Source organism: Ipomoea nil, unplaced genomic scaffold (genome assembly GCF_001879475.1).
Source record: "Ipomoea nil cultivar Tokyo-kokei standard unplaced genomic scaffold, Asagao_1.1 scaffold1407, whole genome shotgun sequence".
Lineage (NCBI taxonomy): Eukaryota > Viridiplantae > Streptophyta > Magnoliopsida > Solanales > Convolvulaceae > Ipomoea > Ipomoea nil.
Genome location: NW_017617835.1, coordinates 116,722 through 132,580, shown reverse-complemented (window position 1 = coordinate 132,580; position 15,859 = coordinate 116,722). Strand labels below are relative to the sequence as shown.

The window sequence follows — 15,859 nt, the reverse complement described above, 5'->3', positions numbered from 1 at the left end:
TGAACTTTAAATCTGAAAGCTCCAAGTTTAATGGGCAGCCATAAAGCAGACAACATTTGGCACCCAATTTTAATGAACAAACAAACACTGATTTATGCACAATATGTAGTTGTTGGGTCCAAATTTCTTGCTAAATATATAATATTATAACCCAACATGTGATGCATACATAAGCCATATCTTATAAAATATTATTAGTCTCTATCCATCCATTTGTTTCATATGATTCGTCGTTTCGAAAATGGACAAAAACACTAGTAATATTAAGATTCAGGATTTGAATTGAAGCGCATCACCGCCTACGTTATATGACATGGAAGTTTAATTTTGAAAATTAAAAAAATATATATACATACATGTCATTTATTTTATCGACAATTAAAATGTTGTTAGTTCTTCCTAAAAGGTTGAATCCCCAATTCCAAGGGCTCTCACACCCCGACACGACAGAGCATCTGGGAGGATGTAAATCATGGTAACTCAATCGAACCATAGAGGCTAGACCTTTATTTACGGCGCACAAGGAGCCCCTCACTTTGAGAGGTTGCTACCACACTGTCACTGGTAAGGTTACTAACTAAAATGTTGTTAGTTTAACCACTCTATCTGAGTTGGATGGGTTGTTGACCTCTTGATATATAACCACAAGACAAGATTCCAAGTTCAACCCCCAATGAAAGCGATCTACTGGTCGATCTTATCAGTGATCACAAAATGAGTTTTATTCAGAGCATTATCAGTGATCACAAGAAAAGTTTCAATTCCAAGTTCTTTAAGTTACATTGCAATGTAGGCCATGAGACATGATATAATATGCTTAACTAGTATACATGGGCTTAGAAGGTTGAATGGTGTAGTATGGAGCATTTGACATTCTAGAATTCAAGATTGGTGGTTGGTCATCGTGGCTAACTTGGTCAAACGGTCAGGTACGCATGTATACTTTGAAATGTGTTCTTTCTTTCTTTGGCTGTCCGAGGAGATTTATAGGTAGCGGTCGTTGACGACAACAGGGTGGAACGTAATGCAACGTTTTCATTAGTGGACTCAAGTCTTCTATCATGATGGACATCAGAAGGAAGCAATACCATAATGTAGACAATTACACATGTACTCCAACTAACTATAAGCATTAGTCGTCTTCATGATGTGATGCGCACCCATTAAGAAAAAATGATATAAATAATATGTATTAAACTTTTTTATCTATAAATAATATTACCAATCACCCTAAAATCTCGCTCCAAGAGAAGGACAACTCACAAGTAATCCAATGTTTTCAATATGAATAATACTTCCCGAAGGAGATTGGAGAATAGCCCGACTAAATATAAAGCTGCCTTACCAAGTGGCTTGTAGTCCACTGGTATCCGATTGCTCCCCTAAGTGGGAGGTGTAAGATTCGAACCTCACTTAAGGCAAATAGTTGTGTATATAGGGTATCCCCTTCATTATAATAAAAAATATAAAGCTGCCAAAGATCTTGTACTTCAAAAATATAAGACGACACTCTATATAATGGCTAAATTTAATTCTTCATTTCCTATAGCGGAACCCAAAAAAAGAAAAGATTGAGCCAAGCTCCCACTGGTACCCACTGTCATAAAGTACAATTACTATGCATCTAGACATCTAGTAGAACATGTGACCTTTAGAAGCATGACCCATATCATATAGGGGAGGGAACTGGATACATATGGAAAACTAGCCTGCCTGCTACAAGCACCCAATGCTATCTAGTTTATCTCCCGCCGATTAATAAAGTTAGTTAAAGAATGGAAAAGCAGAATGAAATGGGGCTTGCTGAAATTGATCAGCCAAGTAACATTGATGATAGAATCTCTCCCATAGTCTTGACAGACATATCACCTTCATTCTCCACTTCAACTCCACTCTCAAGAACGGCTGCATCCAATGTGAGTTTTCGCTTTGCAATTTCATATACGTTCTCATCAACGGATTCTTTTGTCACCAGTCTTGAAGAGGGAAGTCAACAAAAGTATATCAGCAGCGTGAAATTCGAATGCTTTAGGAAAAGATGAGTGTGACAAAAATACCTGAATATTGTAACTGGCTTTGTCTGTCCAATGCGATGACAGCGGTCTTCAGCTTGCCGATCCATTTGGGGATTAAAATCCATATCATGTATTATTACAGTATCAGCACCAGTCAAATTCAAACCCTGTCCCCCTGCCCTCGTGGAGAGCAAGCATACATCTATCGAAGTGTCCTTATTGAAGGTATCTACAATAGTTTGTCTCTCTGTCACCGCAGTACTGAGATAACAAATACAAGTAAAATTAGCATTCCAACTTCAATCAAAAGAAATCTGAAGAATTGGGGCAAGCATTGGTACAGTACCTTCCATCAAGACGCCTGTAAGTGATTCCAATGACATCCAACGTCCACTCAAGGATATCTAGCATTGATGTCCATTGGCTAAATATAAGAACCCGATGCCCTGATAGCTTTAGGGAAGGGAGGAGATCAGCTAGTGCCTACAGCAAAAAGCTCCTTGAATTATTATTTCATCATAAATATTAGCTAAACCAAGTGGCAACTTCTCAAATTTCAAAACCATACGGTGTACCTGGCATTTTGCTGAACTCATAACATGTTCTTCTGAAAGAATTCCCTTTGTACCATTGTCACCATAATAAAGTAAAAGCTGCAAGAAGCAGAGGATGTCAATTCCAATGCATACATACTGATAAAACTAAAATATATACGTAACTGAATCAGCAATGTGGCTTTCCTATAAGCAGATGGAATTAGACACTTATCAAACAATAAAATTCAATGAACATGGACTTTGTTGACAGTTCACAAGGTGAACCTTTCAAATTTTATTTAACTCTGCCCAGTCAAACGGTGTCATATAAATTGGGAGAAAACAAGTACTTACATTCATTTGATTGGGCATTGGAATTAATTTGATCAGTAAGACAGCTAGGCTGCTTAGATAAATTATCATAAGGCCCTAAGCTTTTTCAGATTCAGGAATTAAGATCAAAACAAAATCCATTCTGCAACCAGTTGTCCAACAGGCCTAAAAGACAAAGAGTGAAATGACACCTATAAATCTAGGACCAAAAATGGAATTAACTCTTAATATAATTCAACCATCTTTATACTTCAAAATAGTGTCTTCTATTGTGTACTGTATAAGACAAACCACTGTTTTTCTTTACAGATTTCAAGATGTCCAATAGAAAATTGATGCAAACAAAAAAATATAGCTAATTGAGTTTTATGGCATAGATACCAGGGCGTTAATGTTATTTCTCTACCCACACTTCTCATGTGTCCCATCATAGATAATATAGTCACACAATCTCTCCTTCAGTCAGAGAACCTTCAAGGATAGGACAATCTCTAAACTATGAAAGACTCAGCATTCTTTGTGCACCCTATGGAAGCCAAACAAAAAGAATACCTTGTGAATAGAGAAGTCATTATAACCCTTGAGCTCTTCAATCACTCTGTCCAAAGTACATTCAAAACCAAAGACACCTCTTGGGTGCAACATTTTTGCTATTTGAATAGCATCATCATCAGTGTAAAAGTGCCTTACTAGCAATGGATGATTTGCAATCTGAAAGATAAGGTCTCCAGCAATAAGAAAGCCTTTATTTATAGTAACAGGATCTATGAAAATTATCAATATAGCTCAAAAGCTTTCAGCACCTTGCGGAATTCAAGAAAATAGTTTGATATCTGTCTTCGAGGAAGAATACCAACAGCATTATTCAAATCAGTTCCTGATAGCTTCGGCGTGCGAGCTTCAGAAGCTGCACGGTAATTTTCAATTGCTTCTTTATACAAGCCTCCCTGTTGTTTACCCATATATACATAATGAATCTGCCGTGTATGTTTCCAATAAAACGAGTCAATAGAATAAAGAAAACATTTAATCAGGAAATTCGTTAAAAGAACAAAACTAAAAGTTCTTTCAGATGGGAAAGTTAAAGTAGATTGCAAATGAAGAATATTTGATACCTTATGAATCTTAGGTACAAGTTGCTTCATTACATCTGATTTCAATCTTCTCAAAATAAATGGTCCTAGTATAGATTTTATTCGAGCAATTAATTCCTTATCTTCTGCATTTAAAAGTTTTTTCAAATCAACATCTCCTGTTTCAAATAGATCAGGCATCATAAACTCCAACATAGACCATAGTTCCTGCAATGGAAAACCACTAACTGAAAAAAGTCAAACCAAAAATAAAGAATTGTTCATATGAAAAGATACCATAAATTGCATAAACATATAAAATTGATTTGCTAAGTAACATCTCAGAAGAATCCAGGAGATCCATTACTCATTCATAAAATAATTGCCACAATACTTCAAACAAAGCAAAGCAAATCACAGATTCACTCATTCATAGAATCAGGTATTAAAATTTATAATGCATAGTTCATCAGTTTACTAATTCAAGAACAATAAGAAGTCAGAAAGGACATTTATGCAGAAAATCGTTGGGGAATAACAATTAACAAAACAGCTTATTAAGAGCACCATTTACATTCAAAGCTCAAATTTGATTTTAGAGCAATAGGAACAGAAGATATAAGAAGCAAGAACTGTATAGTGAAACATTTAGACCACAATCTGGGAATGACAATAAACCATATTAAACAATGCATCACATTTTCAATAATAGCCATATAAGAGATGCACAAATTGAGCATTGACAATCTCAGAGCCCCATGAGGGCAAAGTACCCTTCACTTCTTGAGCCAACTTCTTCAGACTTCAGACTATCATTATGCATTGGTTTGCATTCCATGTGCAATATGAGCTATATATTTGAAAGTGTAAATGCACTATGAAGCAACAACTAAAACATGGTGTTATGTAGTGCATACTCACAATTTGAGAAAAGGAATACAAACAGTTAACATACATGCAAATCATTCTGTAGTGGTGTCCCTGTAAGCATTAGGCGTTGGTTTGCATTTCGTGCCACAGACATTAAGTTTTTCCATCTGTAGCTATTTTTATCCTTCAAAGCATGAGCCTCATCCATTAAAACACAGCTCCATCGCCACCGCTTTAAAACTTTGCGGTCATCTTTTTGCTGTGCACTGCGCATAAGTTTTAAACATGAGACATGTTTTTCTTTTTGTTAAGTGTAAGACATGAGATATGAAAGTTCAATAACATTAATGAAATTAGATATCTAGATATGACACTTTGACAACCATTAAAATGAACCATTTTGTGCTTAAAGCCTTATAGGTCAGCCAAGTATTCCCTTCCTTTTATAACAAGAGATGATCATGTTATAGTTGGGTACTTGGGTTGATGAGTACATGATATGGAGTATAAATTAAAAATACAGATTGATCCTACTCATTCATATTTGATGCAAGAAAGTCCAGTGTTGCAAAAATCGGCTAGGCAGTCGCCTAGGCGCTTGCTAGTCGGCCAACAAGGTGCCCAAGTCGGCCGACGAGGCGCCCGAGTCGGCTGAGTTATTTTTTTTAATTGATTTTTTTTTTCGCTCATAACGACGTTGTTTTGAAAAAAAAAAAAAAAAAAAAAAACAAACAAACAAACAAACAAACAAACAAAAACACAACAATTTCCCAACACGCCCATCGCCAGCCTCATCGTCAACAGCCAGAGCCAGCATGTACTCACAGACACAGTAGATTAAACAAACAAACATATATGATATATATTGTAGATTTGTAGTTCATGGCTAAATGCCAATATTAAATGGAAACTGTCACTGCTGCGGTGCTGCTACTGTTTTTTGTTTGTTTTTTTTTTTTTTTAATTAGTCAGCCGCGAGGCACCACCTAGGTGCCCGACTAGCGCTTAGCGCCTAGCGCCTTTTGCAACTTTGAGGAAGTCCATGTAGTAAATATATTAGTAAAGTGAATCTTTAATTAAATGTATAGCCCACAAAGTCAGGAGGCAGCCATTCCAATTTGATAGAAATTTAATTTTATATATACCAAAAATTAAAATATATCATCTTGATTTCAAAAGAGACAAACCTGTGTCGTTCAAAGAGTGAGTAACACACAAGTATAACATTAAATTGGGGTGGTAATCCAGCCTTCGCCTGATAGCTCAAATCTTTCGAATAAGCAGAACGAGAAGCACCATGATATTGGAGGACAGTGAAATCTGGGCACCACTTTTTGAGCTCCCTTTCCCAGTTCTCCAAAAGAGAAGCAGGGCAAACAATTAAATGGGGTCCAGGGTCATCTTCCAAATGCTTGAGCAGGGTCAAGTATGTTATGGCCTACAAGAAAGATAAATTGATTATTCGGCATTAAAACAAACAGCATAAAACTGATAAAGAAAAACAAGGTTTAGAAACCTGTATTGTCTTGCCAAGACCCATCTCATCTGCCAGTATTGCTGCAAAACTCAAGAAACGTGAATTTAAAAAAATAAATTAATAATAATCATAATATAATAATAATAATAATAATAATAATAATAATAATAATAATAATAATAATAATAATAAAACAAGGAAAAAAGAAACAAAAAAAAAATAAAAAATAATAATAATAATAATAAAAATTGAAGTAATGGAACTGCTTTCTAACTCAAGAGACAAGAGTACAATGAGATTTTCTTTAAGAATTTAAGTTTTGATGAGACCCCTGAAACCAGTTTTAATACTTTCTGCTGCCCTATGGTAGACAGGAATTTGTTAAGATTTTTACGTAATACGCATAGATTATTCTTCTCCTTCAGATGCAGCACGTTTATAACTCTTTGAAATTTTTACTAGCAAGTTTCACACAGAATCATGGCTACTATGTTCCTCTATCCTACCGGTAAAGATACCAAGGTGGCAGACTGTGAAGGCTTCCAAGTTCCAATAAAAATCATGACCCTTTTTTTGCATTCAGATGCAGCTTCCTCGTAAATTCAACCTTTCTTAGAATTGATCAGCTATTGATTCCACATTTTAGAATTTCTAGATGACAATACTCTTTGTTTGTAGAGGATAAATCTAGCCTCCTGCCCTACTCTCTTGCCTTCTGTTGTTTGCACTTAATTGTAATCTTTGGTAGTAAGCTCTATCTCCCCCAAAATGTACTCGTTTGAGTAATTCAAAGCAGGCATCACATGCAGTTTAACTAGAAAATAAAAGAGACCAGTTCTCTTCTGTATCTGGCATCAAACAACTAACAAGCAAACAAGGACTTTTAGTAATAAATACCTCCTCCAATTTTCTTTCTGTATAACAGAAAAAGGAAATTGACTCCTACTAGCTGGTAAGGTTTCAGCACTGGCTTAAAATCTGAGTCCCCTGCTGCACAAGCCTCATTTACATCATCCTTGGTACAAAAGCAGAATAATTGGTAAATATTCCCAACTTGAAGCAATATGCATGGTTGCATTTCAAATTTCCAATTTTACGAATATAGTATATACCTGAGTAACCATTCTCAGTGAAGAAGCTTCCTCAACTTCAGAGAACCGATCACAAGCCACGCCTGCTGAGCCATACAACTCTCTCTTCAGGTCAGAAGATATCTTACCGCACTTATGCAATGCCTTGGCAACAACGTCGATTTCATCCTTCTCTTCCTCCTGCTCCTCCTCATCGTCTTCGAATTCCGAGTTCAACTCCAGTTCCAGCTCTTCATCCTCATCGTCAAACCCCGAAACCTCCCGCCGCTTCTTCGCAGACTTCATTTCATCACAATCATCCTCATCCTCATCGGCAATGACGAACCTGCGACGGCTGCGGATTTTATTCACCGCCTTGAGCTCCTCGTCAACGCCGTCATCATCGTCGTCGTCTAAATTCTCCACTTTATCCTCGATTTCCTCCGAAGAGCTGTCGTCGATGTCAATAACATTGGAATTGGAACGCTTCGAAGAAGTGTCAGTTTTGGAATAAGCGAATGACTCGATTGGAGGAGGCGGAGGTGCGGAATCAGTTTTAAGGACACGGGAGAGGTGGAATGAGTGTTCTTCAGCCCCTTCGTCGTCGGAAAGCTCGTAGTAGTCTAAGGATCGCTTCATTTCCGGCGGAACCCTAGCGAGGATAGGAGGGAATTTTGAAAGTGGATTGAAGCAAGCAGACAGCACTTGAAAAGAATCCGCAAGCACAGGTGTACAACCGTAGAAAAACTAGAAATGTAGAATCCGATACATATTTCTTCATTTATACGGAGTACGTTTTATTACTCCGTAAAATTTTAAAGTGATCCTTTTAAGATTTTCGTAAGATGTAAGATTTCCAAAAAAAAAAAAAAATTGTTATATGATACTCCGTATTTTACAAGTTCAAAGTGCAAATAAAAAACTTTTAAAATGTTTTTTTTTTAAACTGTGCATTTATTCTATTTCAAAACTAAGAGTCTACAAGCATACGCCATAGCCCCAAAAGTGGACTATGGCTCAAATCAAGTCCTTGGCCATTTCGACCATAACAAAACAAAACAACCATCTAAATATATACAAGAGGTGGCCCAAAAGTGACCCCCCAATCAAAGTGTAGAGCTCCCAACCATCTAAGTCTACTATATCAAAATCAAAAGGCCAAAATGGCTCACAAAAGAGATCAAAAGGTAAATTCAAGCCTTGTAAGCCCAAACCTCACCAACTCATCCACACACCTCGTCTGTAATAGGCTCCCCGTCCCACACAAGTGATGGGAACGATGCCTAAGCTCATGGAGATCCAACTATCCTATCCTATCCCTACTACCCTCAAGTCAAAGACCCATCCCCACCGGCACGGCGTACCGTGTTTTAGTCCGGGGGAATTTCACGTGTTAAGAACTACTCTAACGTGTTATTTAGTTAACAACTACTCTAACGTGTTAAGAAAGCACGTTACATGCATGCGACGTTAAGCATAATAACCTTATGCAACTTTTTTTATATTTTCTTTTCTAACAAAAAATTGATATTTAGCAACATTTTTCACTCTCCTCTCTCTACCTTATAAATAAAGTTGTATGGCAATTTAAGAGAGTTAGAGTAATCCATTAACAGTAATAAAGTTTTTTGTGATTTTTTTTTAGGTGTGGGGGAGGGAGAGTATGAAAGATGAAAATGATATTGTTGTAGGAATATAAGGGAACGTTTATCTATCATCTATTTAGTTATATGTCACTATAACCACATTACTATGATTACATTCATTATCATCTTATTTTACTTATCACTATTTTATATCTTTTCTACTTACTTTAGTTATTTAAACATAATTTATTTGCTTACACTTTTAAGTTAGACATTATTTACATTATCAAAATTAAGAATTAAACTCTATATAATGTTTTAGATTTTGATTGAACTCAATATATTATTAGTTCGAATATTTTTAATTATGTTACATCATAATGCAAGTTCGGTCTAGATATCCGATATTGAAATCTCACATATATCAGAATTCAAAGTAAAAGTTATATATTCATATACATGTCATTCAAATGAATATATCCAAAAAAAAAAAAAAATTTTAAATATTAGCTCAAAAATATTACGGAGTAATATTATCTAAACTAAGTTTTAGGTGAAAACTAAAAAATTAGAAAACAGAAAACAGAAAACAGAGAACAGTTTATGTTAGTAAACAAGTTTTCTAAACAGAAAACAGAGAATGAAAACTGAAAAATTAAAAAATGAAAACAGAGAACAGTTTTCTGTTAGTAAACGGACCCTAAGTTTTTTGTGTGTTTCATTGTAGATTGAAACAACACAACTAGTTGGTGTGCATTTTGCACACCAATAGCACCTACCAAGCATATGAACTGCATGCTCCTACTTAACGCATTTATTACTCTTTTTTCTTTAAAAAAAAAAATCCTTAGATAAAGGTTTTTTTTTATGAGGCTCATAAGAGAGGAAAAATAATAAAATATAAACAAGTTGGTATACGTTGTGCGCACCAACATCATCCACAGACACGTTAAGAGTGGTTGTCAATTAGCGACTAATCGCTATTTTTTTTTTTCCAATGTTGTTTTTATTATTTCTCTCAAGATGTCCAAATTTGGATCTTAGATGTTGACAAAGGCAACCTCTACCCTCTACCTTTGTCTAGAGGTAGACAGAGCCAGGTCTAGATTTGAATCTTGATAGTCATGGTTGTCTTGATAGAGGTTTTGAATCAAGTTGCTCAGTCAAAACTCGACTCGAATCATTACGTAATTTATAGAACTAAATCCTTTAACAATTGGAAAATGATATATGTGATCTCATGGAGTATAATTCTCACCACGTGTACAAATTTTATTGGGTAAATAAAAATAAATAAATAAACTATTTAAATCAATCAAAAAATGACACTTCAACATGGAATAAAAAATAGAGTAAAAAGTATGAGTAGAACCACCTCCATAAGATGGTGAAACTCCCACCCGTTTTATCATATCCTTGGATTGATTGCAAATGCTAGTCATCATATCATTCTACATTCTTTGATATCCACCACTACATAAAAATATAATATGGTGCGTTATTGCTTCACACACTTTTTTTGTATTAACTTGTAACAAATATACCAAGATCATTTGTGTTCACCCAATAACCTAAAAACATTGCCATTTGCCATAACATGTAATATGGCATAGAAAGACCTCATCTTGCTAATGCCTCTCCAACAAAGCTTGCAATCTCACATCATCATAATATAAAAGTTAACCAACTGATAGTAACAATACCTGTATACTTGTTGTAATAGGGAAACTTTTAGCTCATGCACAAAAAAATTTAACCATGTTTCAACAATTTGTACTAAAAAAATAGACCTGCTTCATCAGTTCATAGCTACAATAGTCTAGTATGCCAACTACTCCACAAAGCTGTTCTTTTCATTATTGGAAGCTAATAAAAACGCAAGTCATTGTTTACAACGGGGGACGAAATAAATTGCATGCTACCAATGCCCCTGGAGAGGACATTGATTGGGAGCAGGGTAGACAGTCGAAGCACTATGAAAACCAAACACTTCAGGCTTTTAAAGAATGCTAGAAAACAGCACAGCCGCCTTGTATTTATCTACGTTGTTAACAGATAAATGCGTTTCAATGATGGTTGGATATACCACAAGTCAAAAAGAAATAAAATCGGGGAAAAAGAAGAAACTCATGAACCAAAAATATCCACTCATGCTTTACAGAAGACCCCTCTTTGTGAAGACATCAAGCATTGTGGTTCCAAGTTTTGCTGGAGATTCACATACTGTTACACCAGCTTCTTTAAGGGTCCTGATTTTGTCTTGAGCTGTACCCTTCCCCCCAGAAACTATAGCTGCATATCCAAACAGTAGATAAAGGAATCAGGTAATGAAATATAGCAGGCAAAAACCGTAAAGCTGCATAGTGAAAATAAATCCAAAAATTTCTGGAGAACAAGAAATCCATAAGCCATGGGTAAAATAGTTTGTTTCTTTACGTAAACACAACCATGAACTTGGATCCCTCCATTCTCCCCACTCCTCAATACTTCCTTCTATATTAAACTAGCTGCTGAGAATATCACTCAACACTACAGATACAGGTTAAGCCTCATTATTAAACTCTGAGTACCATAACAAAAATGGGTTTGCACAAGTCATAAATGTTGAAATATCAGACACCATATAGGTAAACTGCCAACATCCATGCAATATATTGGATTAGAACACAGGTTTTCCCCAGCTGGAATTTATTAGCAATTGCAAATAATTAATTCTCTCTTGATCCTCCCCTTAACAGAAGTAGGAATTAATTGCATGCAAAATGTTTTTCAAGCTAATTTTCCATTCCCATTCAAATATTTCTGCATCAATTGAAACTCATTGAAATCTTTCTTTCTCCCCTTTTACTGCCATTGCAGTCCCCAACCCCCGGCCAAAACCAAAAAGCCTATCAGGGTAAAGAAAGAAAATATCACAATTCACAAGACTGAGTATGCAACTACACATAAGTAGATAACAACACATTACCTCCAGCATGACCCATCCGCCGTCCAGGTGGGGCAGTAAGTCCAGCAATAAAAGCAACAACAGGCTTCTCAGTCCCACTTTCCTGTTCCAGTTGCAATATAGACATCTCAGTTGCCACATGTATAACAATTACAATTCTTTAGGCACCATAAATATTTCAAAGACTTGTAACCTAAAGATGTAAACAACAAGTAGACAAATGCAATAAAATCCCAACATGATTAAATCTGGTGGAAATTTATTGAAGTTGTTCCTTCAACATTCTTGTACATTCAACTAAATCTACCCTCAATATTTCACAAGCAATATTCCATAGTGTACTTCACAATTCTTGGTTTATGAAATCCCTAGTCAATGTGTCAAATAAATGACATCCAATGCTCACCTTTATGAAGGCTGCAGCTTCCTCTTCTGCAGTACCACCTATCTCACCAATAAGAACAATACCTAGGGTGGCCAAAGCATTCTCAATCAGACACATAAAATTATAATTGGCATGTAAATACCAAGGTGCAGAGCAGAAAGTGAACCTTAAAGTACATGTTTCATTGAGAAATTAGAGAAATAAGTGAATCTATAAAAGTTGTCACAATGAAGACTCCAATACATCTTCTAGTGCTACAGATTATGAGAGATTAGTTTCTTAATGATCATCAAATTTTTGTTCACCAATTGAAAGAGTCAAGGTAAATTAAGGATAGAACACGCAAGTTGGTTCTCAACTGCAAGTGATATCAAAGATGGAGCAATAGAATAGCCAACATACACTATGCAGGAACATTATGTGGAAGTTTACCAAGGTGTAAGGAAAAGATTTGGGAATGTCACACATAATGGTACTTTATGCACCTTAGTAGAACATACATAACAAATGTTCTGACTAAAAAAAAGCCATAACAAATATTCAGTTACATACTGATCATCAATTTGTTGCTTTACAATGGCTTCAAACTCTAATTCTGCTATAAACTAATTAAATAGAAAAAAATAGAGAAAGAATGCAAACAACCAGCTAAACAAAACGTTATTCCAAGAAACAAACATAATAACATGCCAAAGGACAAATACGATGGCCACAGCATACTATAGGAAAATATTTACCTTCAGTCTGTGGGTCAGCAACAAATCGCTCTAAGCAATCAACAAAATTTGTACCATTGAAAGGGTCCCCACCAATCCCCACACAGGTTGATTGCCCAAGGCCAACAGCAGTTGTTTGGAAAACCTAAAACATAAGAGATGGAATCATTACAAAATTGTATGGCAAAGTTCCCTCTTTTTTTTTCAATATTCATTCCACGTCACAATTTAATGATTTATGAGTTAGAGACCATGAGTGTGATGGTCAAGTGGATGGCAAAGGGCCATACTTGCTGGCTAGGTAGAAGCTAATAACTATGGCAGGCTAAAACAGTAGGTGGCCACCCAAACATTTGTTGGATTTTTTTCATCCAAGTGTCTTTTCAAAGATAACATCAAATGCAGTTATGTAGAAGCACAGATTGAAAGAAAGAACTGATATAGCAAAATCCAACATTAAATAGAAACTCATAGAAAATATTTTGCCCAACTCAATTTATCAGCAGACAGTCTAAATTTAAAACAGTTGGAGAATTCAATGCAATTGAACATGAAAACAATATTCCAATAAGAACATATCTTAGTATCTTACTGCTTCATATGTCAATGTGCCAGATCGAGAAACAATTCCAATACGTCCAGGCTTGTGAATGTATCCAGGCATAATTCCAATTTTGCATTCACCTGGTTTGATGATACCAGGGCAATTTGGACCAATAAGACGAGTTTTGGTCTGCTGTTTAAGAGCAGCTTTTACTTTAACCTGCAATTGGCAATTATCAGCTCTGGAATGAGTAAAGACAACCCAGTAATGGAATCAAGATGTTGAAAAGACAGACAATGCAATAAGCAAGGTACAAGTACAAGCAAAAGCCCTAAGCAGAAGGTTCCCCAAGATCGACTCTCAGTACCAAAAACCTCAAAACTAGAGGGTAATAACCTTGAAACATCTCATTTGTAGAAACATTAAATATTTAAGCATATTCACATCAACCACAGAATTAAAGCAAACCAGTTAAAAATAATATGAGAAGGCTTTAGTGCCCACATAATTTCTTATTGTTTGTAAACAATCATTCCCAATTCAACCTTGCATGAAGCTAATGTAGCTTGGAGTCTTCATTCAAGAGTCAAGACCAGGGAATTTTCTCTGGTAAAGTGCTTAGTTACATATTAATTAGGAAAAGTCTTAGGATAATATCAAGATGCTAGAGTATCCTTCGGGCTTCATCAAGTCTGAGATAGAGGCAATGATGCAATTTTCATATTATTGTTGTCATTTTTTAAAGCTAAATCACTTGTCTCCGACAATAGAAAGTTTGTTCTAAAATATAAACTCACTTATAGGCTATAAAATCAGGATTACCAATGATGTCAAGCAGCCATTTAGGTCCTATGTTCAATGCCTTTATACTTTAACTGTACATTTGAATTGGCAGTTTTAGCATACTTTAGGCTATTCAAGTTGCAGAGCTTTGAGCTTAAAAAAAGCTAAGAATAATTTATGTTTATTCCAATTCCAGTGGCTAAATGAGTAACTCTTTAAACATAGACATTACAGGGCCCTTTTGTTATGTCATCTAAATAATTACCGTTTTCTATGATACTTACTATCCAATTAGTACGCCATCGTCTGAGTGTTCATCAACAGACTGCCTTTGTCAGCTATGATCAACAAATTTTATTGAATGCTGCTTACCATATCATGCTGAGGAATTCCCTCTGTGATGCACACAACCAAATCTAATTCAGCTTCCATTGCCTCCATAATCGCTGCTCCAGCAAAGGGGGGAGGTACATAGATAACTGAAGCATTAGCCTTGGTTTCAGCTTTTGCGTCTGCAACAGTGTTGAAAACTGGAAGTCCAAGGTGTTCAGTACCACCCTTTTTTGGGGTGACTCCACCAACCTAATCAAGCATACGAAAGTAAGAATGAGAATATAGCATGTTCCATACACTATCAAAAAATTAGCCACATTTTCAATTCTGCACTCTTAAAACAAAATGAACCATCTAATAAGATGGAAAATATTGAAATCTCCAGCCAAATTCATCTAACCAACTAGCAAAATCATCACCACCTTCCGATGTCACCCATTAAAATATTTGTTTCATAACACAAATGAAGGTTGAATAATCACAGCTATGCCTATACACAACAGTAGTTCAAAAAATAAATTATTTTTGTAGAACTTTCCCAAAAGGCTCATTTCATTTTCACAGCATGGATTTCTCCCTTTCGCTCTAGTTTGCTATTTCCCTTGATGAAGGAGAATTTAGTTATATTGGTTTAAGATCACGATAACATTTCCTCCTTCAATAACACATTTTCATTTCTCCATTTCATTACAATTCCATTCAAAAAAAAAAAAAAAAAAAAAAGATCACGTCTAAAGTGGCAAGACATATGTTCCAGGGAGAGATCTAACAAATCACTGAGGCAAAATAAAATCAAATAAAATCAAAAGCAGTGAAGAAAATACCATTTTGGTGCCATATTCGATGGCCTGTTCGGTGTGGAAGGTGCCGTTCTTCCCCGTGATACCTTGACATATGACGCGGGTGTTCTTGTCCACGAAGACTTCCGGCGCCGGGGATCCGAATAGTCGGTGCTGCTGCTGCTGCCACAGCGGTGATTGCGTGATAGGCCTCACCTTCTTTGACACGTTCGCGATCAATCTCGCCGTTTGCCAAGCCATAACTACTCTCTCTTTCTCTTTCTCTTTTTCTCTCTCTCTCTCTCGTAGCTTAGCTTATGTTTACTCCTCTTTTTTGATTTGAAATGGAATCGTCAAAGGGGCGGCTCGACCCGACTTGCGAAAGAAAATGGATTGTTTCACTTAGACCCCT

At 35.9% G+C, this 15,859-nt stretch overlaps 2 protein-coding genes across 2 annotated transcripts; both read right to left on the bottom strand.

Moving 5' to 3' along the window:
* Positions 1 to 1,519: 1,519 nt before the first annotated feature.
* Positions 1,520 to 8,131, bottom strand: LOC109186535 (protein CHROMATIN REMODELING 19). Its single transcript, XM_019336556.1, has 12 exons — positions 7,417 to 8,131; positions 7,202 to 7,319; positions 6,344 to 6,384; positions 6,015 to 6,265; positions 4,913 to 5,093; positions 4,000 to 4,185; positions 3,688 to 3,861; positions 3,437 to 3,595; positions 2,591 to 2,668; positions 2,362 to 2,498; positions 2,058 to 2,276; positions 1,520 to 1,976 (listed from the first exon to the last, which is right to left on the bottom strand). The coding sequence occupies exons 1-12, from the start codon at positions 8,011 to 8,013 to the stop codon at positions 1,814 to 1,816; spliced, it is 2,304 nt and encodes a 767-aa protein (XP_019192101.1). The 5' UTR covers positions 8,014 to 8,131; the 3' UTR covers positions 1,520 to 1,813.
* Positions 8,132 to 10,783: 2,652 nt separating this feature from the next.
* Positions 10,784 to 15,801, bottom strand: LOC109186538 (succinate--CoA ligase [ADP-forming] subunit alpha-2, mitochondrial-like). The gene is made up of 7 exons (XM_019336559.1): positions 15,493 to 15,801; positions 14,708 to 14,917; positions 13,601 to 13,771; positions 13,030 to 13,153; positions 12,314 to 12,375; positions 11,929 to 12,010; positions 10,784 to 11,252 (listed from the first exon to the last, which is right to left on the bottom strand). The coding sequence occupies exons 1-7, from the start codon at positions 15,706 to 15,708 to the stop codon at positions 11,116 to 11,118; spliced, it is 1,002 nt and encodes a 333-aa protein (XP_019192104.1). The 5' UTR covers positions 15,709 to 15,801; the 3' UTR covers positions 10,784 to 11,115.
* Positions 15,802 to 15,859: the final 58 nt, after the last annotated feature.